This window comes from Stylophora pistillata, chromosome 1 (genome assembly GCF_964205215.1).
Source record: "Stylophora pistillata chromosome 1, jaStyPist1.2, whole genome shotgun sequence".
In the NCBI taxonomy this organism is placed as follows: Eukaryota; Metazoa; Cnidaria; class Anthozoa; order Scleractinia; family Pocilloporidae; genus Stylophora; species Stylophora pistillata.
Window position 1 is genome coordinate 58,736,306 of NC_142519.1, and position 25,173 is coordinate 58,761,478.

The following is a 25,173-nucleotide window of genomic DNA, read 5'->3' on the forward strand; positions in this document are numbered from 1 at the left end:
CGATTTCCTGGTACACGGAGATCTACTTCGAGCGAGTTTATACAGACGTCAAGGATGAGACGGTATTTTGGTTCCACAATAGACTTTATTCGTAGAGCACTCTAACATACATCATGCCAGAGTCAAATCTAAGCTTGTAATCATCAGAGCTGTACAATGTAGCTGCTTATGAAGTAGCTGGTGTGAGGTGCTATTGTTATCTAAATCGACCATATTCGAAGAGAGTAACTAATGTGCGAGCCTGCGAGCCGGAGCCGTTTTTTGCGGGCCTCGAGCCTCTTCTTGCAAGCCACTGTTTGTTCTATATATATCTTTCCATTTTCTCTCCTCATTTTATTCTAACAGTCTTTGGCTCCTCTCCAGAAAGCATTTGAGGGTGAAAGTCTTAAAAAATATCAAACTAGACGCTCGAGGAGCGTTCACTCGGGCTTTGTAGCGAGCGCTTTACTTGAGAATTCACGACGCGTAAAATTTATTCGAAACTGCAAAGCCATAGCATTCACACAAAACACGAGTACAATTATAATATGTATCACGAGATCTGAATTTTTTTACCTTTAATGACACTGTAACATCATTATGTTCATGGACATTGGTCATATTGGAATATTTATCTAGAAGATCACATTCATTAAGAGTTTTCATCATATCTTCTACTAAGCACTCGTACTTCCATGCAAAGAGCAAACCAACTTTCACGATCGCTTGCACAATAGTGATTATGCACGAAATATCAAATCGTACTTTACAAGTATTGAACCCGATAAAAAACAATTACAGAAACAGGCATTTAACGGAAGAGCTAAGCTAAGATATATAACATTACAATTCGTGTTGCTTCTGTCAGTATCCCTATCCAATTCGTTGTTGTGAGCGCCACCGTCGAGCGAGGTGTTCGTCTCAGCTTCATAGTTTGTTGTTAATCGGCTGTCACAGTTTGCCAGTGCTTTCGTAGTTTGAGCGAAAACGCTCGACATCGTTTAATGTGGGCCTACCACGAACGGTGTGTGCGTTTGTATGTGAGAACAGCGTATAAGACAGGAATCTTTGCCGTGCGACCTTCCCAAAACACAACATTTCCAAAATTGTAATGTTTACAGCCAGCAAGCACACGATAAGACAAGTTGTCGCACTCTCATCCTCAGTTTCCGCGGTTTAAACAAGGAATGCCTAGGACCATGACCATAAAAAGGCATTATGTCCAGATTTGGATGTTATTTTCCCGGGGCTCGCAAGAAATAGCTCCGGCTCTCCTCCGGCTCGTCAGAAAAGGCTCGCATTATAGCAACCCCCATATTTGAACAGTACAACAAAAGAGGCGGCAAAGGTCTCTCTGAAGCCAAACGCAAAACAACCTAAATATTCTCATCTGTCTCTACGACGAAAAGAAAACTAAAAGGAAGGATACGATAAACTCGAGGCCAATAAAAATAGGAAACTTAGGTGAGAATTCACAGCACTGGTACAGGAAATATACTTATCTTAATTTCAGAAACGCAGCTTAAGAAAAAAAACGGAAAAGTAATTAAAAGTTTCTGCTTATCTATGCAAGGTTGGTATGGAAACTATCGTATGAAAGGAAATTAAAATTACGAGTATAAACTCAGCTGTCAACTACCATGAGAACTAATTTTGCTAGAAAGACCATTAACACATATATTTACCTAAAATTTCCCTCGAATTTAAAAAGAAAATTACCGATAGGCAGCTGCACAATGAAGGCAAAGTAACAATGCAAAATCTATTTCCAAAATCTATTGTGGCTTTTTTTAATTCAAATGTATATTTTTAAAACATCACGATGAGAGAAACTCGCCTGAATCGAGAACAGCTAGAATACCAAAAACAACGAATAAATATGCTTAAACATCCACACCGAAAAATCACTAAATTTTCCCTTAACAGGAGGCGGTGGGGAAGGAGGGGTTATGGGCGAAATAGCAAGTTGGCAGCTTCAGTAGACTTCTCACCAGTTTTGAGGATCGTGCTTCAATACTTTTGAAAATCGTTTCTTCCAAGCTTATTTGTTCTTCTCCTTTAGCCATTGTTGGAGCAATTACAGTGAAAAATCTCGATCGATAAGAAAAGAGTTTTTGATTTACCCTCAACATTTTCCTACATCATAAATGATATTTTTCTCCCTTTCCTCTTTTCATCTTCGTTCAACAAAGCACACAAAAAAACTCCATGTACAATTGATATTGATTTTTAATAGCGCCTCCTGAATTTCGTTTTTTGCCACTCTTCATTTACTACTACCAATTACGACCTGCACTTGAATGCAAAGTAACTTGAATTGGCATGTTAATCTTAACTCATAAATGAGACAGAAAAGTTATCTAGACATAAAGATAATGGGTACTGTGAACAATCCCATTGCAAAGCAGTTATGTTACTGGTTACTTCGCTGTATCAGCTGCACTACTACTTTCTCTCTACTTTTTCATCCTTGCCGACTGAAATATTCTATTAGAAACTATTGGCTGCATTATTATCAGTAACTAATATCAGTAATAAGTAAGTCATAAGATGAATAACGATATTTGTAACAAATGAATGGAGCCTATAGATGTTATTTATAAGCAGTTGTCAGCATTTTTAAACATGTTGAAGATACACCAAGTGGATGGTGTATATTCTCTCCAGTAATGCTGCGGTCTGCCCCCATATACAGGGCTTGAATAAGGATTCTCTAGGGTAGCTCCGGGTCTAAACAAGATCATCATAATTACCCGACAAGATTATAAAATCAGATACGATGAATATATGAAGTTCATATATTTTAAACTGCGGTTATAGATACGTATGATGCACGATCCTCGCAGTAGAGAGCGCTATTTATGCAATAGCGAAAGTCAGACCTGAAAAAACTCAGGCCTGTACGGGATTCGAACCACTGACCTCTGCGATACTAGTGCAGCGCTCTACCAATTGAGCTAACAAGCCAACTAGGAGCAGGCCGTTAAGTTGATTCGTAATAAACCCGTGATGATAAATCAGATACGATGAATATATGAACTTCATATATTTTGAACTGCGGTTATAGATACGTATGATGCACGATCCTCGCAGTAGAGCGCGCTATTTATGCAATGGCGAAAATCAGACCTGAAAAAAAAAATCAACTTAACAGCCTGCTCCCAGTTGGCTTGTTAGCTCAATTGGTAGAGAGCTGCACTAGTATCGCAGAGGTCAGTGGTTCGAATCCCGTACAGGCCTGATTTTTTTCAGGTCTGATTTTCGCTATTGCGTAAATAGCGCTATCTACTGCGAAGGATCGTGCATCATACGTAAGGTGATAAAGTATTGATAGGTTTGCTAAGATTTATCAGCAAATGTAAACACAATTTCGACTGTTCTTTCTAGTTAATATTTCTATCCTCTATTATACTTCTCTGGCAAGAAAGGATATGTTTCTCGGTTTAAAACATCATGGGAGAACAACCGATTGAATCAGTAGAGCAGTGGTATCAAACAAGATCACATTACAGTGTGTCATACAGCGAGCAGGTTAATAGAATTAACAGTTCTATAAGCTAGACGTATTATCCTGGTGATATCAAAGTTTCGTGACTAATATAATCACAATGAGATATAAGTAAGGATGATTACTGGGTAGATCTAAAAAGTTTAAGGTTTAGCTGATGTCAACTTCATATCCTTTCATCGACCAATGATTACAATCTAGTATCATATTCCAGATCATCTTCTTCAATATCATCTTCTTCTCCTTTGTGATCTTCTTCTAAAAAAATGTTGAAAGAGACAAATTAAAAGAAACCACAATAGCGCTCAAAGGATATGGTGGCAAAGCCATTACAGAATGAATCGCTCATATTTATGTTATTGCTCAACGAACAGAACTAGAGAAGTTATGAAGAACCTTGGTCCTGAGGTGGCAATCCCAAAGCCTGAATTTCCATCAATTCAGCTCCTTGCTGATCTACGTACACAGAAAAAATAATGAGTGAATAAGCCTCTTGATGTAACAACAAAAGCAAAACAAAGACAATTTTCTCAATCGTAAGGCAAGTTTTTGAATGGACTCAATGATCTTGATATAGACATTGTAAATAGCAATAATGTTTTTTAGTAACAATTTTAAGAATAATAGTGAGATCATTACATACTTTCCTGGTGAAATTGTTCTTCAATTCTAGTTTGATCTTCACCATGCTGCTCTTGTTTGTCTTGATTGTCTTGATCAATGGATAAAAAACAAGAGCGACAGAGCATAATCATGTACTGAGAAGGCAATTTCGAGACCATTAAAGGACGCGATATTAAATACAAGCAAAAAGTAATTGCAGCAAACGAAAATCTTCAAAAATATGTCAAAATGCTGCTGAAGTTCTCTCCTGGTGAGTCTTGGTGCATTTCACCGCTAAAGATCTTTGCGCTGCTTTTTTTTTTTTTATTTTGCAAGAAAGACCAAGGTTTTTTAAGCCAAGAGACCTTCAGTTGATATCGAATTTTTTTGGTACACTAATTGAACAATTTCAAGGTTAAAAACCTTGTTGTGGTTGTGGAAATCCAATAACCTGCATTTCCATGGCCTCTCCTTGTTGGTCATCTGAGGAAACAAAGATAAAAAGCGAATTGGAGGACAACATCATGTAAATGAAAATGTACATGGAAATGTTTCCTGAGGGAAATGCCGTGGGACAAAGAACTCAGTAAAATACTGTTACCTTCTTGTTGCCCGTTGCCCTCAATCTCATGTCGAACTTATTGTTGCTCTTATGAAACAAGCATGAGTAAATTAATGGATTAGTACTATTGCAATATGATATCCATATCAAAAGTGGCTTTACTCACAGAAAGAAAGATTCACTAATAAGAACAACGTTTCCGATTCTATTCTATAATCTTATGAAATAGAGAGAATGAAAAAATGGTTATAGTTACCCTCTTGATCGCCACTGCAGTGAAAAATTCTGAGTAAGAAGTTTCTTAATTTTGCTATTTTGCCTCCCAGATACTCTTGCGCCTTGAGGGAAGAGGAAATTAGCCATTAACGACATTAATCAACTAACAATTTTCCCGTAACAATTCTTAGATAGTGAAAAGTGCCAAAACATGCATCGATCTCAATGGATCGGAGTGCTTGACGTCTTTGTATTTAATTCACTCTTAGTAGTGTAAAGTAGCCAGAAATATGAAGGCTACGATCCTTGCATGAAGTATCAACTACCACTGTCTTAGAGTTTAAACATGAAAAGGAAAAGTTACTCTATACCTTCGGTGTTGCTAACGTGTACAGAATCGGGTTTATTGCTGAATTGATGGGCAAAGCAAACACAGCAATCCACACGGCCAGATCTCCCGGGGTTTTGTACATCTTTTCCAAAACCGACCTCAGACCAAACACGATGATTGGCATCCAGCAGAGACAATCAGTGAAGATGATGAAGAACAATCTTTTGGCAAGACCTGTCTCCCTCCTTGTGTTGGCTGATTGGTTTTTGACCCGCACTCTGCTTATGAATATGGCGAGGTATGCAGCTGTAATGAATAAGAAGAGGAAGAAATTGAGGCCAACAAACACAATAACAGAGTACTCCCAGCCTTCCGCTTTGTCAGGAGAGAGCTGCAAGGGAAGGCAGACGACGCTTTTCCCGTAGTAGTTGTGATATGTTTCTGAATTTTCGAAGTATCTCAGGCCAAACATTGGAAAGAATGCCAGGAAGAGGCCGACGAGCCATATGATTGCGCAAAGGATGTGAGTCATCTTAAGAGAAAGTGCTCCACCTCTGAACGGGAACACAATGTTCTTGAGTCGGTCTGCAGATATCAAGGCCATCAGCATCAGAGAGACCTCACTGGATAGCAAAGAGGTAGCGCCAGTTATCTGGCAAGCCAGGCCAGACCGCCACTGAAAGTCGTGTAAGTAATACTCTCCTCTCCACAACAGATCTTTGACACCAAGTGCGATTAAGTATGCTCCCATCATGCCATCGGAGACTGCCAAGTGCAATAACATGATTGACTGCACTGTGTTTGTATCCCTAAAGATTGAACGCCATGTAATGACAGACACAAACCCAGCCAGGGAGAGGAAGCCGATAGCCCAGATGCTCTTCCTCGGGGTTGGGCTCTTAAACATGCTCTCACAGTTGGCGAAGTCGTCGTTCACAATGAAAGTGCAGTCAGCGTCTTCTTTGTGCATATGACAACACATCAAATTTGTGTCGAAACTCCTGCAAACGTAAAACTCATGCCATTGTAATAATTAAAATCTTATAGCCTGAAAGAAACAAGGTATATCGCTAAGCTGGGTATCGTTAGAGTGCGAGACGGGCCAATCAAAATTTAATTCCTGAAATACACAGTCAAGAGACAAAAGTTATATTAGACTGAGGAAAAAAACGACAAGCTATTTGTTCGGAGCGCTCTGTTTACAATCATTTAAATTGAAGCTGCCTACCCAAAATATTTAGCTTTGCCCACACACTACAAATTAATTATTTTTTTAAAAAAAAATCAAAACCTTACACTCGCAGTATATCCTTCAATACTTTAAAAAATCCATAAGGAATCTCCCTCATCTGATTGTAATGCATATATCTGAAAATTAGATTTGAATCAATTCAATAAATAGGATGGTTGTCTACATTCTTGAAGTGGTTGTCTACATTCTTGAAGCGCCTTTTATATCTTGATTGTCATTTTAATAAGTTAAAACTCACAGAATTTTCAACTGCTTAATTTCTTCGAAACTGTCGATGCAAACTTTCGTCAATTTATTATCAAAGATTTCTCTGACAGAAGTAAAGACAAAAAAATCAATCAGCACAACAGCAATGATACCATTTTTCAGCATTGATGTATGGATTTAAAACCAAAAAGTGCGATTGTTAGAAGATGCCACGATACCACTTCGATGAAATTAATCGCCATATAATTCATTGCCTACTTACAATATCGAAAGCTTTTTCAGATCTTTGAAAATTCCTGTTGGCAAATATCCGAGTTTGTTTCCTGAAAAATAGCTGATGAAAAAAGGAAAAAGTTTTTCACTAAATTCATAACAGGGAAAGTAATTTACAGCAATTTCCAATGTAATCACATCATTTGGTTTTGCAGTAAATGGTTTGAACCCGGGGGTAACATGTGAAGGTGTAGTCTGATCGTCCGGGTGAGTGTAGTCCTTAGAAGGACTGTTGTCGGTGGTAGTGACTGACGTTTCGACAACCTGTGCGGAAGTCATCATCAGAGTCACTTGATCAGACTACACCTTCTCATTTGGTTTTTTAAGTTTTTGGTCATTTCTAGTGAAGCATCATCATTGCATCAACTTTACAACTAATTTCCAGGGTAATCAAAAAATCCCGCTTATTATTTCTAACCCGGCCAATTCCCTTCCAGGTTCTCTAGTTATCTCCACAGACTCTCCACAAGCATATATTTCCGAAATTTCGGAAACAGAGAAGTTATAACAAAGGGCGTTAAATTTCCATAATTGGAAAATGTGATCGATCCCAGCGTATGTTGCAGGCAATTGCGATAAGGAAAAAATCCTTCAGTCAGGCTGGGTCACAAAAATCAGCGTAATAACATATTCAAAACCTAGAAACTAGATACCAAAACTATACAAGAAATACTTACAGGTCATGCAGCTTTGTCAGTCCCCAAAATTGTTTAGGATGGAGCTTCTTTAACTTGTTCTTCTCCATTTTCCTGTTAAATTGCCAATCATATACCTGTTCATTACAGGTCTTTTCTTCTTATTATTTTTAATTCAAAAGTTGAAGGTTATGTGAGTGGTAAGTATATATATCTAGAGTGCCTTTCCAGAAAGTGCCAGAAAACCAAAGCCAAAGTAATCGCAACGAATCCATTGTACACTAAATGTAAATACAGTGACAAGCAAACGACTTCATGACCAAGCGCGGGAAAAAGCTACAGACCAAGACGCAGTTGATTCATGGTATTTGACCGCTTGAGAGAATGGCACAAGTCAGTTCAAGATTCATCTTGAACTGACTTGGCGTTCAATCTTCAAGGATACAAACACAGTGCAGTCAATCATGTTATTGCACTTGGCAGTCTCCGTTGAAGCTATCTTGAATGAAAGCAGAACGAGAGCAATCCTTGATGATCAAATTGACCTCGCATAGTTCTAAAATTGTCGAACTCGAAAGCAATTCTAGGAAAGTCTAACTAAGAAATTTCTGTTTCCGTTATTTACATGCAGTATCTCTTTTTTATCAAATTTGCTTTAAGTGTTTAATTTTTCAAATTCATAAATCAATCAATCGATCAATCGACTATAAAAAATTTTAACAATCAATCAACAATTCAAACTATTCGTTACTACTCACAATGTCCTGAGCTGGGTCAGGTTAGCAAATATCGATGGGGGTAATTCTTCGATTTGGTTGTTCGATAAAATCCTGCAAGAATAGAACAGTTCGCAATACACTAACGAGTGATACTTGTCAGTGTATAGGAAAAACCCGAAAATTGCGTTTCACAGCGAAAAAAAGGTAGATTGCGATAACGAATGGTAAGATCAAAAAGATCTTGTGTGGCGACTTACAGTTTTGTGAGCTGTGATAGGTTGCTATAGATTTCTTGTGGTAGATTCTCAATTGTGTTATCAGACAGATCTCTGAAAAGTTCAACATGTAATTGCATTAGTACTTTTAGAAACAAAATAAAACCAGGTCAGGGAAAAAAGTTTACTTCTCTCTTCTTTGAAACCCTAGCGCTGCACTGAGTTAGACCTTTGTTATATTCAATGAAATTATCACTTTTTTATATAGAAAAAGTACACTACGCCTATCTAGTTGGTTTTCACGAGTTTTCAAGCATCCTGAAACAAATAATTCAACGTAAAATGTTATTTATTCCGATTTATTGAAGTAAAAGGAAAACGAGATCGAGCAGTGGAACTCTGGACTACCGAAAACCAGATCCGCGTAATGGTCAGGGCAGCATTCAAAACCAGGACCAGCGCTTTCGAGTCTAACACTTTTATCTTGGGGTCACGCTTCCTTCCAAAATGTCTGCCAGTTTCAATCAGTGACTAGGTTATTCACTGTATACTCCTCACAGGATTACCGCGCTGAGGTTAAAAGGGACATGGTCGCTTCGTTTCTTTTTCCATGTCACGAGGAGCAGACTATTGATGAAGAGTAAATATTATATAGAGACAGTATTTCATTAACCATATACTCACAGCTCATCCAAATTAGTCAAATCTTTGAACGCGTCTTTGGATAGCGTTCCAATACCGTTTTTATGAAGCCATCTGATTAAAAGTTAAAATATAATAGGTCATTCCCTGTCTCTGTTAATTTTCGTTACATCGGCTATTTACGGCGAGTTTTCCACCCCGATTTCAGATACCCAATACCGCCCTACACTTTAATGAAGTTGATTTCTGATCATTATTTATAAGTCTGCGGTAGCTCGCTTGAAAAGCAGTTTTCTTTTTTCGTAGAGTGCCACACTTCTGTTCTTAATTGTTTAGTAATTGGAGACATTCTTGCTGCGCGTTATTTTGCCAGTTCATCTAATTAGCACATCACACGGTATGGGATCTCTTACAGCAATATTTTTTGCATTTTCCACTTTTCTTTTTTTCCAAAATATCACATCAGTTTTTCCATCTTCAGTTTGCCTAGATCCGAATTGTCCCACAAAGGATTTGAACTATTTTCATTTTTTATATTGAGGTTTTCCTTTAATTAACTCACAGGTGTGCCAATGCTCGTAAACCATCGAACAGACCTTCTTGTATCTCTTCTAGGTTGTTGTTGTTAAGTTTTCTGTATAGGAGACAAAAAGTTAAAAATTGTCACAATTACTTTAGTCAATTTAAACCTACTTACTATAGTTTAATTACTTTGAATTGGCTGGAAAATCTCATTGGACTGATAGGCTCTCTGTAGCACAGAATTTAGGGCCTAACAAGCACTGAGTTCGAAAGTAGTTTATTCGGCATTGAACCGGCCCTTGTTTTCATTTTCCAACATGAAACACTTTCATAAGGGGCTAGTCTTTTGAGGCACCCAATCTTTGGACCACTTTTCGTATTTTGTAAGATTTAGCCATTATGTCGCGTTCATGATCATTGATTGTACGCGACCTTTATTGGTCTATGTGCTACACAGGTATTTAAGGGTTGAAAACTCCGTTCGATGAAATGGAACATGCACTATTGGATGACAAAATGCGTTGACAACACTGATTTGATATGAGAGGACGACTTTCACTTACAGCCAATGCAGCTTTAATAGTTTGGAAAATAAATTGCCTCGCAGATTCTTGATCTTGTTGCCGTTTAACCACCTGTAAGTTTTAAAATCTTTTTAATTCCGATACGTGGAAATGTCTAAATCCTCTTCGCGTTTACCTGAGATACTGGCGTAAAGAGAAATGCGGATTGCGGGGCTCGTTTTAAGAGGGATGTCTTAAGGGTTCTTTTAAATCATTTTTGAAAAACAAGTCTGAGTCCTTTTTAACTCGTGAATTGCACTCATGAGCAAGAGCTAGTAGTAGATATGATGTGAAGAATGGCGCTCGCTCGCTTGCTCGCTCGATTGGTCGATTCCAGTAAACTTTTTTCCATTTTAGGCTTTTGAGTGCATTTGAGAGTTTTTGGCGAGTAATAAACTAACGAAATGGCGACCTCTGTTGCTAAGAATAGCGGTGGGGTGAAAAGAAGCGAATGATAATCTTAAAAGAGTTTAAAACGCTACGTTTTTCATCCGTGAATTAAAGTTTGCTCAATCTCCGAATACACTTTATCTCTTGCAGAGTATATTTCATTTATGGCGTCAATACTTCTATTTTTGAATGTATATAGGCAGTAAAATGATTATTGTGTCCGAAAAAGAAAAAAAGTAAAACAAAAAAAGGAAGGTCAACGATAAGTGCGCCTTAAGTTTCTACTCAAAAATGAAGATGAAAGATAAAAATCCCTAAATATTTTGGAATGTGTGGAAATAGACACGCGGGTCATATTTCAAAGGAATATGCAAATTTGTCCGTGAGTGAAAATATTTCAAGTTTAATGGGATCTGTCGATGGGAAGCAAGACCAAAGTGACCAAGAATTATTTCAGAACGACAGTTTTATTCAAAACAGTTCTTGATTTGCTGTTATAAGGGGAAAACGTACGAATTTCTTACGTGTACAAAGCCCACGCGGTAAAATTCATCATCCTTAGATCGTTGTATAGTTGACTTCACAGCCAGAAAATTGCGTAGCGCTATGTTGAAAATTCTGAAAAACTACGATTTAACTCAAAATCTTCTATTAAACTATATTTTTTGAACACACTATTACTCGAACATAATATTTACCGGGCCATGGAATCGTCAAATTGTCGCTAGGCCCTGCTTGAAGTCCGAAAGTTCGGTTTCCAATTTACGTCCACAATTCGCATCGCTTTAGAGAATCGTGCTGTCGTTGACTCGAGAGCTTATTCTGTCACCTTTAAGACCTCGATATCCATTATTTTCCTAGGAGAGTACTCTATAGCATTGTTACTTTAAATTATGAGTTCCACAAGGTCTAACTCGATCGCAAAGGAAAAAAAAATCCGACTTTAAAAATTTTGAAGGTTGACCGCGCGGACGCCATATTTTCAAATTTGATCATTTAGTATGAACGCACAGAATGATGCCCCTCTAGTACCCCCTAAAGCCATCAAAATATATGCGCAAACGACGGATTCTGATTCGTTTCTTGATCTCCAAACTATAGAGGAAGTTTGAGGAAAAAAATTCTGCTCAGTAGGGGAGGTAGGGGGGAAAGCGTTCTCGCGCGAGCCAATTGCGCGGTTCGGGCGTTTACGGGCGGTTAAGCAAAACAAAAAATTTACTTTCGCGCTGCGGATTTGATCCAACCACTCCTTCGTAACAGAGAAAGTTACTATGATTGTGGCAATACGACAAGGCCATCTACGGCATGACTCACTAGTATAGACAGCATAAATATAAAAGAACGCAACCTTTAGATAATCTTGTGCATATATGCTTATCCTTATGTCCGAGCGTCCCATGCAGCGCATGAGCTTTTATATGCTTATCCCTATGCTTACATCGCAAGTAACTACCGACCCTTTTGAACAGTCTCTCCACAAAACCTTACAGTAAAATCTGGAACGGTGATTGTCATACACTCTCACTCAAACCATATTTTCTGTCTTTGAGGCCTAATTTAATTTCACATCAGACTCCTCAAAACGTTCATTCACCAGACCAACACTTCTTAGAGCGATTCATACCCTAGTATGAAAATCAAACATTAATTTCCATTGACGACACATAAATTACATTGGCGTATCCAATTCACGAGTTGGCTCACAGGGCCTTTGATTATTTTTTATGTGAGTATTTGATGTGGACCTAGTTTATTCGTAGCCCATCTCATGGGATTGTCCATGTCACCATCGTTAATTTTATCTCTTAGCCTCTTTATATCTGTACATCGGTGTACTTTTTAAAACTTAAAACCTCGCGTAGGTCTTAGTGTCCCGTTCGCGCCTTTTCCTTTAGGGTTTCGTTCCCTTTAGTTTATAAACTTATTTGTTCTAATTCTGTAAATAGTAGGTGTTCATTTATCAATCTCTTTTTCGCTTCTCTCCACCTCTCCTTTTCATACCAGCTATGCTTGTAAAAATGTAAAAAATTTATTAAGGGAATACAGAATGGGATTTAAAAAGCGAGAACCACCGACATGTATAAGAATATGATCATTAATTAAAACTGAGAGGATGCTTTAGTGAAGGTATGTTACTCTCTTCTGTCCAATACTGTGTCCATCTATAAACCTTCCCACCCCTTTTACTTTCTTTATGGCTGAGCACACCCACAAAGCTTCAGGACCTTCTTGATCATATTTAATAAATAATAAGATTAAACTCTTAACACAAGCATGAGTATCAGTTACTTACAATCTGATCAACTCGGAGTTACTATTAAAGACTCCAGGTGGTAGTTCCTTTATCTGGTTGTTACCCAACTCCCTACGAGAAGATATTTTCTCGATTTCAGTTGAAAGTTTTAACTGTTATGTTTTTTCGCTGTGGCGAGCCTTTTTTTTCTGTCAGATTTACAGTTTATTTGTGTCATGTCCAGGTAAAACAACCGCTTTTGCAGCAATATTGATCTCACCGATATATGATCATTCCAAGATGCTAATTTACAAGCAAACCTAACTCTATGTTACTCGCCTCAGCGTCGATCACTGTTATTAAACATGAAGACATATTCGCTCATAATCAACAAATAACGGGACGTTGAGCACATCTCGATCACGAACCAGGATAAAAGTAACCCTTTAAATATTGTATACAACCACTGTTTAAAGAGGAGAAGTCACCCTCTTCAGTTCTTCACTGCCACTAATGCAAGTTTGATTCATCCAAACAGTCATTTTTCAACGTACATTCATTTTTGACTCAATGTTGCTGCGAGTCTCCTCACAGCACACGATGATATAAACTAACTCTTGTCAATAGCTATTTTTATCCTTTTCCAGCACGTATCATAAAAAGACTATGCCACTGTCAGAGCACCATGCGTATATTGAAGAGTTGTAAAATGTTGTCACGAAAGTGAAGTTTTGCACTTAGGGCGGCTGTGGCTTGACAATTAAATCAAATACCACAATTAGCTTAAAAACCATCCTCGACCCTGTTTTCTTTGCCATGAATGAAGCTTGAGGAAAATTTTGCTGACTTAAGTAAATGAAAAGAATGAAAACATGACATTTGTAATCTTAAACTTTTATTACTTACAAAAACTAAGAAACTAAGCGGAAAAGGATTTTACTCTGGATGTAAGGTTTCTTCTAAATAAGTAAACCAACTTACCAGTGTCAATCATTTGCTGCGTGGGATGTTTTCTTTTGAGTGTTTTCTGGTTCGACTTTACGAACAAACAAATTATATCTGCCTTCGGTAACATCCATTAAACACTCTCTTTTCTTGAGTGAAATTCAAGCGAAGACTAATCTTAGTGGATATAAGGATCCAAGATTGGGGAATATCACTTGTGAAAGAGGGAGGGGGGTAGTGCTGGGAGTAAGTGTTGCAAAAGTTGATATAAATCACTTGTACAGACGACTTTTCACTTAGAGCCACCGTAGCTTGACTAATTGGGAAAATATATCGCCTTTCAAGTTCTCGATATTGTTGTCGTATAAATACCTGTAAGTTTTAAACTACGTATTACTAATACGTGGAAATATATTAATCCTGTTCGCGTTTGATTGAGATACTGACGTACAAAAAAAGGTGAAGTACGAGGCCCATCTTAAGCTGAGGGAACGCATGAAGGTTCTTTAAATCATTCTATAAATTAATTAAGTCCTTTTTTATATCAATTCTTGTTGTGGACTTGGTTTGTTCGTGGTCCATCTCATGGTACTGTCTATGTCACCATCTTTGATTTTATTTCTTCTCCCACACTGTTACCCTACCTATTTCTTCTTATCTTGTAAAAGGTATGTCTTCGCTTCTCCCCACCTTTCATACCAGCCACACTTATACAAATAAAGAAAAGTTATCAAGGAAAGAGGGAATGGGGTCAACAAAAGGAAGACCCTGACTTATCTAAAAAGATATTTATTTATTTCATTGCGAGAATACTTTAATAAACTAAAGTATATCATTCTCTTCTGTCCATTACTGTCCATCTACGACCCTTTCACTTTTCTTTATGGCTGACTACACCCGCTAAGCTTGAGGACCTTCTTGATGATATCTAGTAAATACTTTGATAGAACTCTTGGCAATGTCAACAAAGGAATGAATCTCAATTATTTACAGTCCGACCAACTCCGAGTTGTTATTGAATACTCCAGGTGGTAGCTCCTTTATCTGGTTTATACCCAAATTCCTACGAGAAGATATTTTCCTGAATTCAGTTAAAAGTGTTAACTCTTGTGTAGTTTTGCTGTAGCGAACATTTCTTTCAGTCAAATTGACAGTTTATCCGTGCTAATTATGTTCAGGTGAAACAGACGCTTTTGCTATAATTCTGATATGATCGATGTAGGATTATTCCACAATGCTACTTTACAAATGAACCTGACCCTATGTCACTCGCCTTGTGGTTGACGACACTCATTTAACATAAAGACATATTCGCTCATATTCAGCAAATAATGAGATTTTGAGCACATCTTGACGGCGAGTGTGGAGAAGCAATATTCTTTACAATGTTCTTTATAACTTAAGCACCAAGCGTATATTTAAGAGTTGTACAATGCTGTCACGAAAATGAAGTTTTGTAATTAGAGCGGCTGTAGCTTGACTCATCAATCAAATACGACAGTTGGTTTAAACACCATCCCCAGCCCTGTTTTCCTCGCCATAAATTAAGCCTGAAGAAAATGTGGCTGAGATAAAGTTATGGAAAACAAAACAAATAAAATTTGCCTTCTGTAACATCCATAAAACTCTCTGTTTTCTTGAATGAAAGGCAAACAGAAACGAATCTTAGTGGATATAAGGTTCGAAAACTGAGGAATATCACTAGGGTAAGGAAAAAAGGGAACAGGGGGGAAGTGCTGGGAGTAAGTGTTGCAAAAGTTGATATAAAGCATTTGTACAGACGATATTTTACTTACAGCCACTGCAGCTTGACTAATTGGGAAAAAACATCGCCTGACAAATTCTTCAGCTGGTTGCTTTTTAACCACCTGCAAGTTTTGAAACGGTCTATTATCAATACATGGAAATTTATAAATCCTGTTCGCATTTGACTGTCATACTGGTGTAAAATAAGATTTAAAGTGCGTGGCCCATCTAAAGCTGAGCCGGGAACGCTTGAGGGTTCTTTAAATAATTTTATAAAACAAGTATAAGCCCTTTTTAATATCAATTTTTGTTGTGGACTTGGTGCGTTCGTGGTTCATCCCCTGGAATTTCCTATATCACCATCCGTAATTCTGTTTCTTTGTTTCTTTAGATGCGTATATTTCAATTTTTAAAACTTCAGTCTCTTGGGCAGGCGCATCACATAGTGTCCTGCTCGTACCTTTCGCTTTGCATTTTTTCCCACACAGTTATTCTACTTATTTCTTGTCTTATCTTGTAAATAGTATGTCTTTGCATCTCTCCACCTCTCCACCTCTTTCATAACAACAACGCTTAGAGTTATCAAGGCAATAGTAAATGGGGTTAACAAAAGGAAGACCCCCGAGATGTAGAAGATGAATATTTATTTAATTAAGAAGATACTCAAATAAACTAAGGTGTGTTATTCTCCTCTGTCCAATACCGTCTATCTGCGACCCGTCCCACCCATCTCACTTTCTTTATGGCTGACTACACCCACTAAGTCAAAGGGCCTTCTTGATCATATCTGATAATAATTAGATAAAACTCTCAGCAACATAATAGAACAGTTAGCAGAACGCTGAAATGATTCTTGTAAGTGTATAGCAAAAAAAAAACGCAATTGGTGTTTAACAGCAAAGCAATCCTTTCCTTTAGATTTTGATGACAAATGGTATACTAAGATCTAAGACATCTTGTTTGGTGACTTACAGGTTTGTGAGACTTGATAGATTGCTAAATACTTCTTGTGGCAGAAACTCGACTTTGTTATAAGACAGATCCCTGAAAGGTATAACATATCATTGCATTAGAACTTTCAGAAACAAAATAACGTCACCTGGTATGTTTTTCGCATAAAAAGTGAAAACAGGACGGGGAAAACAGTCCACTTGTATCTTGTTGAGGAACTCTAGCGCTAAATTTGAATCAGAACTTTGTTATATGCTATGTAACCATCAGGTTTTTAAATTAGAAGTACATTACACTTGTCCGGTTGGTTTTCAGGAGCTTTTTCAAGCATCCTGAAGCAAATAATTTAATGTAAAATGTTATTAATTCCAATTGATTGAGACCAGAAAACGGGATCGAGCACTGGAACCCAGGACCACCGAGAAACAGCTTCACGTAATGGTCACAGCGGGATTCAAAACCAGGAACAGCCCTTTTGAAATGGTCGTCTGTTTCAATCAGTGACCAGGTTATTCACTGCATACTCGTAACAGGATTACGAGTATGACATGGTCACTTCGTTACTATTCCCAAGTCAGGAGGAGCGCAAAATGGATTAAAAGTAAATACAATATAAAGACCTATTATTTCATTAACCATATACCCAAAGCTCATTCAAATTAGTCAAATCTTTGAACACGTCTTTGGGTAGCTTTCCAATTTGGTTTTGTTGTAGCCATCTGATTAAAAGTTAAGATATAATAGGTCAGTGCCTTTCTCAGTTAATTTTCGTTACATCGTCTCTTTATGTCGAGTTTCCAACCTGATTTCAGATACCCAATTTCTGGTAATTTTTGATAGGTATGTGGCAGATCGCTTGCAAAGAAGTTTTTATTTTTGTCGTAGAGTGCCACTATGCTGTTATTAATTGATTAGTAATTGGAGACATTCTTGCTGCGCATCATTTTGCCCATTCATCCAATTAGCACGTCACACGGTATATCATCTATTACAGCAACATTTTTGCATTTTTCCCTTTTTTTTTTTTCTAAAAAACACATTAGTTTCTCCATCTTCAGTTTGCATAGATCCGAAATTGTTCCACAAAAAATCTCAACTATTTTTATTTTGTACATTGAGGTTTTCCTTTAATTAACTCACAAGCGTTTCAGTGTCCTTAAACCATCGAACAAACCCTCTGGCAACTGTTTTAGGTTATTGTTGCCAAGTTGTCTGTATAGGAGAAAAAGAGTTTAAAAGTCGTTATAACCACTTTCAAACTTAGTTACTACACTTTAATCACTTTGAACTGGCTGAAAAAACTCCATGGACTGATAGGCTCTCTGTAGTTTAGAATTTAGGAATAACAACTTCTGAGTTCCAAAGTGTTTTATTCGGCATTAATGGTCAGAGCGGGATTCAAAACCAGGAACAGCCCTTTCGAAATGGTCGTCTGTTTCAATCAGTGACCAGGTTATTAATTATTCACTGCATACTCGTAACAGGATTACGAGTATGACATGGTCACTTCGTCACTATTCCCATGTCAGGAGGAGCGCAAAATGGATTAAAAGTAAATACAATATAAAGACCTAGTATTTCATTAACCATATACTCACAGCTCATTCAAATTAGTCAAATATTTGAACACGTCTTTGGGTAGCTTTCCAATTTGGTTTTGTTGTAGCCATCTGATTAAAAGTTAAGATATAATAGGTCAGTGCCTTTCTCAGTTAATTTTCGTTACATCGTCTCTTTATGTCGAGTTTCCAACCTGATTTCAGATACCCAAAACCAGCCCAACACTTTGTTGAACCTGATTTCTGGTAATTTTTGATAGGTATGTGGCAGATCGCTTGCAAAGAAGTTTTTATTTTTGTCGTAGAGTGCCACTATGCTGTTATTAATTGATTAGTAATTGGAGACATTCTTGCTGCGCATCATTTTGCCCATTCATCTAATTAGCACATCACACGGTATATCATCTCTAACAGCAACAGTTTTGCATTTCCCTTTTTTTTTCTAAAAAACACATTAGTTTCTCCATCTTCAGTTTGCATAGATCCGAAATTGTTCCACAAAAAATCTTAACTAGTTTTATTTTGTACATTGAGGTTTTCCTTTAATTAACTCACAAGCGTTTCAGTGCCCTTAAACCAACGAACAAACCCTCTGGCAACTGTTTTAGGTTAATGTTGCCAAGTTGTCTGTATAGAAGAAAAAGAGTTTAAAAGTCGTTTAAACTACTTTCAAACTTAGTTACTACGCTTTAATCAATTTGAACTGGCTGAGAAAACTCCTTGGACCGATAGGCTCTCTGTAGTTTAGAATTTAGGAATAACAACTTCTGAGTTCCAAAGTGTTTTATTCGGCATTAAGACGACCCTTGTTCTAATTTTCCAAAGAAATATTTCACAGCTGTGATGGGTTGCTATAGATTTCTTGTGGTAGATTCTCAATTGTGTTAACAGACAGATCTCTGAAAAGTTCAACATGTAATTGCATTAGTACTTTTAGAAACAAAATAAAACCAGGTCAGGGAAAAAAGTTTACTTCTCTCTTCTTTGAAACCCTAGCGCTGCACTGAGAAGACCTTTGTTATATTCAATGAAATTATCACTTTTTTTATATAGAAAAAGTACACTACGCCTATCTAGTTGGTTTTCACGAGTTTTCAAGCATCCTGAAACAAATAATTCAACGTAAAATGTTATTTATTCCGATTTATTGAAGTAAAAGGAAAACGAGATCGAGCAGTGGAACTCTGGACTACCGAAAACCAGATCCGCGTAATGATCAGGGCAGCATTCAAAACCAGGACCAGCGCTTTCGAGTCTAACACTTTTATCTTGGGGTCACGCTTCCTTCCAAAATGTCTGCCAGTTTCAATCAGTGACTAGGTTATTCACTGTATACTCCTCACAGGATTGCCGCGCTGAGGTTAAAAGGGACATGGTCGCTTCCTTTCTTTTTCCATGTCACGAGGAGCAGACTATTGATGAAGAGTAAATATTATATAGAGACAGTATTTCATTAACCATATAGTCACAGCTCATCCAAATTAGTCAAATCTTTGAACGCGTCTTTGGATAGCGTTCCAATACCGTTTTTATGAAGCCATCTGATTAAAAGTTAAAATATAATAGGTCATTCCCTATCTCTGTTAATTTTCGTTACATCGGCTATTTACGGCGAGTTTTCCACCCCGATTTCAGATACCCAATACCGCCCTACACTTTAATGAAGTTGATTTCTGATCATTATTTATAAGTCTGCGGTAGCTCGCTTGAAAAGCAGTTTTCTTTTTTCGTAGAGTGCCACACTTCTGTTCTTAATTGTTTAGTAATTGGAGACATTCTTGCTGCGCGTTATTTTGCCAGTTCATCTAATTAGCACATCACACGGTATGGGATCTCTTACAGCAATATTTTTTGCATTTTCCACTTTTCTTTTTTTCCAAAATATCACATCAGTTTTTCCATCTTCAGTTTGCCTAGATCCGAATTGTCCCACAAAGGATTTGAACTATTTTCATTTTTTATATTGAGGTTTTCCTTTAATTAACTCACAGGTGTGCCAATGCTCGTAAACCATCGAACAGACCTTCTTGTATCTCTTCTAGGTTGTTGTTGTTAAGTTTTCTGTATAGGAGAAAAAAAGTTAAAAATTGTCACAATTACTTTAGTCAATTTAAACCTACTTACTATAGTTTAATTACTTTGAATTGGCTGGAAAATCTCATTGGACTGATAGGCTCTCTGTAGCACAGAATTTAGGGCCTAACAAGCACTGAGTTCGAAAGTAGTTTATTCGGCATTGAACCGGCCCTTGTTTTCATTTTCCAACATGAAACACTTTCATAAGGGGCTAGTCTTTTGAGGCACCCAATCTTTGGACCACTTTTCGTATTTTGTAAGATTTAGCCATTATGTCGCGTTCATGATCACTGATTGTACGCGACCTTTATTGGTCTATGTGCTACACAGGTATTTAAGGGTTGAAAACTCCGTTCGATGAAATGGAACATGCACTATTGGATGACAAAATGCGTTGACAACACTGATTTGATATGAGAGGACGACTTTCACTTACAGCCACTGCAGCTTTAATAGTTTGGAAAATAAATTGCCTCGCAGATTCTTGATCTTGTTGCCGTTTAACCACCTGTAAGTTTTAAAATCTTTTTAATTCCGATACGTGGAAATGTCTCAATCCTCTTCGCGTTTACCTGAGATACTGGCGTAAAGAGAAATGCGGATTGCGGGGCCCGTTTTAAGAGGGATGTCTTAAGGGTTCTTTTAAATCATTTTTGAAAAACAAGTCTGAGTCCTTTTTAACTCGTGAATTGCACTCATGAGCAAGAGCTAGTAGTAGATATGATGTGAAGAATGGCACTCGCTCGCTTGCTCGCTCGATTGGTCGATTCCAGTAAACTTTTTTCCATTTTAGGCTTTTGAGTGCATTTGAGAGTCTTTGGCGAGTAATAAACTAACGAAATGGCGACCTCTGTTGCTAAGAATAGCGGTGGGGTGAAAAGAAGCCAATGATAATCTTAAAAGAGTTTAAAACTCTACGTTTTTCATCCGTGAATTAAAGTTTGCCCAATCTCCGAATACACTTTATCTCTTGCAGAGTATATTTCATTTATGGCGTCAATACTTCATTTTTGAATGTATATAGGCAGTAAAATGATTATTGTGTCCGAAAAAGAAAAAAAGAAAACAAAAAAAGGAAGGTCAACGATAAGTGCGCCTTAAGTTTCTACTCAAAAATGAAGATGAAAGATAAAAATCCCTAAATATTTTGGAATGTGTGGAAATAGACACGCGGGTCATATTTCAAAGGAATATGCAAATTTGTCCGTGAGTGAAAATATTTCAAGTTTAATGGGATCTGTCGATGGGAAGCAAGACCAAAGTGACCAAGAATTATTTCAGAACGACAGTTTTATTCAAAACAGTTCTTGATTTGCTGTTATAAGGGGAAAACGTACGAATTTCTTACGTGTACAAAGCCCACGCGGTAAAATTCATCATCCTTAGATCGTTGTATAGTTGACTTCACAGCCAGAAAATTGCGTAGCGCTATGTTGAAAATTCTGAAAAACTACGATTTAACTCAAAATCTTCTATTAAACTATATTTTTTGAACACACTATTACTCGAACATAATATTTACCGGGCCATGGAATCGTCAAATTGTCGCTAGGCCCTGCTTGAAGTCCGAAAGTTCGGTTTCCAATTTACGTCCACAATTCGCATCGCTTTAGAGAATCGTGCTGTCGTTGACTCGAGAGCTTATTCTGTCACCTTTAAGACCTCGATATCCATTATTTTCCTAGGAGAGTACTCTATAGCATTGTTACTTTAAATTATGAGTTCCACAAGGTCTAACTCGATCGCAAAGGAAAAAAAAATCCGACTTTAAAAATTTTGAAGGTTGACCGCGCGGACGCCATATTTTCAAATTTGATCATTTAGTATGAACGCACAGAATGATGCCCCTCTAGTACCCCCTAAAGCCATCAAAATATATGCGCAAACGACGGATTCTGATTCGTTTCTTGATCTCCAAGCTATAGAGGAAGTTTGAGGAAAAAAATTCTGCTCAGTAGGGGAGGTAGGGGGGAAAGCGTTCTCGCGCGAGCCAATTGCGCGGTTCGGGCGTTTACGGGCGGTTAAGCAAAACAAAAAATTTACTTTCGCGCTGCGGATTTGATCCAACCACTCCTTCGTAACAGAGAAAGTTACTATGATTGTGGCAGTACGACAAGGCCATCTACGGCATGACTCACTAGTATAGACAGCATAAGTATAAAAGAACGCAACCTTTAGATAATCTTGTGCATATATGCTTATCCTTATGTCCGAGCGTCCCATGCAGCGCATGAGCTTTTATATGCTTATCCCTATGCTTACATCGCAAGTAACTACCGACCCTTTTGAACAGTCTCTCCACAAAACCTTACAGTAAAATCTGGAACGGTGATTGTCATACACTCTCACTCAAACCATATTTTCTGTCTTTGAGGCCTAATTTAATTTCACATCAGACTCCTCAAAACGTTCATTCACCAGACCAACACTTCTTAGAGCGATTCATACCCTAGTATGAAAATCAAACATTAATTTCCATTGACGACACATAAATTACATTGGCGTATCCAATTCACGAGTTGGCTCACAGGGCCTTTGATTATTTTTTATGTGAGTATTTGATGTGGACCTAGTTTATTCGTAGCCCATCTCATGGGATTGTCCATGTCACCATCGTTAATTTTATCTCTTAGCCTCTTTATATCTGTACATCGGTGTACTTTTTAAAACTTAAAACCTCGCGTAGGTCTTAGTGTCCCGTTCGAGCCTTTTCCTTTAGGGTTTCGCTCCCTTTAGTTTATAAACTTATTTCTTCTAATTCTGTAAATAGTAGGTGTTCATTTATCAATCTCTTTTTCGCTTCTCTCCACCTCTCCTTTTCATACCAGCTACGCTTGTAAAAATGTAAAAAATTTATTAAGGGAATACAGAATGGGATTTAAAAAGCGAGAACCACCGACATGTATAAGAATATGATCATTAATTAAAACTGAGAGGATGCTTTAATGAAGGTATTTTACTCTCTTCTGTCCAATACTGTGTCCATCTATAAACCTTCCCACCCCTTTTACTTTCTTTATGGCTGAGCACACCCACAAAGCTTCAGGACCTTCTTGATCATATTTAATAAATAATAAGATTAAACTCTTAACACAAGCATGAGTATCAGTTACTTACAATCTGATCAACTCGGAGTTACTATTAAAGACTCCAGGTGGTAGTTCCTTTATCTGGTTTTTACCCAACTCCCTACGAGAAGATATTTTCTCGATTTCAGTTGAAAGTTTTAACTCTTATGTTTTTTCGCTGTGGCGAGCCTTTTTTTTCTGTCAGATTTACAGTTTATTTGTGTCATGTCCAGGTAAAACAACCGCTTTTGCAGCAATATTGATCTCACCGATATATGATCATTCCAAGATGCTAATTTACAAGCAAACCTAACTCTATGTTACTCGCCTCAGCGTCGATCACTGTTATTAAACATGAAGACATATTCGCTCATAATCAACAAATAACGGGACTTTGAGCACATCTCGATCACGAACCAGAATAAAAGTAACCCTTTAAATATTGTATACAACCACTGTTTAAAGAGGAGAAGTCACCCTCTTCAGTTCTTCACTGCCACTAATGCAAGTTTGATTCATCCAAACAGTCATTTTTCAACGTACATTCATTTTTGACTCAATGTTGCTGCGAGTCTCCTCACAGCACTCGATGATATAAACTAACTCTTGTCAATAGCTATTTTTATCCTTTTCCAGCACGTATCATAAAAAGACTATGCCACTGTCAGAGCACCATGCGTATATTGAAGAGTTGTAAAATGTTGTCACGAAAGTGAAGTTTTGCACTTAGGGCGGCTGTGGCTTGACAATTAAATCAAATACCACAATTAGCTTAAAAACCATCCTCGACCCTGTTTTCTTTGCCACGAATGAAGCTTGAGGAAAATTTTGCTGACTTAAGTAAATGAAAAGAATGAAAACATGACATTTGTAATCTTAAACTTTTATTACTTACAGAAACTAAGAAACTAAGCGGAAAAGGATTTTACTCTGGATGTAAGGTTTCTTCTAAATAAGTAAACCAACTTACCAGCGTCAATCATTTGCTGCGTGGGATGTTTTCTTTTGAGTGTTTTCTGGTTCGACTTTACGAACAAACAAATTATATCTGCCTTCGGTAACATCCATTAAACACTCTCTTTTCTTGAGTGAAATTCAAGCGAAGACTAATCTTAGTGGATATAAGGATCCAAGATTGGGGAATATCACTTGTGAAAGAGGGAGGGGGGTAGTGCTGGGAGTAAGTGTTGCAAAAGTTGATATAAATCACTTGTACAGACGACTTTTCACTTACAGCCACTGTAGCTTGACTAATTGGGAAAATATATCGCCTTTCAAGTTCTCGATATTGTTGTCGTATAAATACCTGTAAGTTTTAAACTACGTATTACTAATACGTGGAAATATATTAATCCTGTTCGCGTTTGATTGAGATACTGACGTACAAAAAAAGGTGAAGTACGAGGCCCATCTTAAGCTGAGGGAACGCATGAAGGTTCTTTAAATCATTCTATAAATTAATTAAGTCCTTTTTTATATCAATTCTTGTTGTGGACTTGGTTTGTTCGTGGTCCATCTCATGGTACTGTCTATGTCACCATCTTTGATTTTATTTCTTCTCCCACACTGTTACCCTACCTATTTCTTCTTATCTTGTAAAAGGTATGTCTTCACTTCTCCCCACCTTTCATACCAGCCACACTTATACAAATAAAGAAAAGTTATCAAGGAAAGAGGGAATGGGGTCAACAAAAGGAAGACCCTGACTTATCTAAAAAGATATTTATTTATTTCATTGCGAGAATACTTTAATAAACTAAAGTATGTCATTCTCTTCTGTCCATTACTGTCCATCTACGACCCTTTCACTTTTCTTTATGGCTGACTACACCCGCTAAGCTTGAGGACCTTCTTGATGATATCTGGTAAATACTTTGATAAAACTCTTAACAATGTGAACAAAGGAATGAATCTCAATTATTTACAGTCCGACCAACTCCGAATTGTTATTGAATACTCCAGGTGGTAGCTCCTTTAT

General features: G+C 37.4%; 2 protein-coding genes across 2 annotated transcripts; both read right to left on the reverse strand.

The window, feature by feature from the left end:
* Positions 1–4,175: 4,175 nt before the first annotated feature.
* On the reverse strand, positions 4,176–13,225 carry LOC148743389 (G protein-coupled receptor GRL101-like). Its single transcript, XM_088751081.1, has 14 exons — positions 13,176–13,225; positions 9,705–9,776; positions 9,185–9,256; positions 8,543–8,614; positions 8,325–8,396; positions 7,609–7,680; positions 6,921–6,992; positions 6,690–6,761; positions 6,496–6,567; positions 5,240–6,200; positions 4,909–4,990; positions 4,692–4,739; positions 4,514–4,573; positions 4,176–4,199 (listed from the first exon to the last, which is right to left on the reverse strand). The coding sequence occupies exons 1-12, from the start codon at positions 13,223–13,225 to the stop codon at positions 4,729–4,731; spliced, it is 1,680 nt and encodes a 559-aa protein (XP_088607207.1). The 3' UTR covers positions 4,176–4,199; positions 4,514–4,573; positions 4,692–4,728.
* Positions 10,228–23,559, reverse strand: LOC148743390 (uncharacterized). Its single transcript, XM_088751089.1, has 10 exons — positions 23,510–23,559; positions 20,041–20,112; positions 19,395–19,463; positions 18,607–18,678; positions 18,091–18,162; positions 17,633–17,704; positions 16,514–16,585; positions 15,592–15,663; positions 12,911–14,858; positions 10,228–10,299 (listed from the first exon to the last, which is right to left on the reverse strand). Exons 1-9 carry the CDS (start codon positions 23,557–23,559, stop codon positions 14,783–14,785), a joined length of 627 nt encoding a protein of 208 aa, XP_088607215.1. The 3' UTR covers positions 10,228–10,299; positions 12,911–14,782.
* Positions 23,560–25,173: the final 1,614 nt, after the last annotated feature.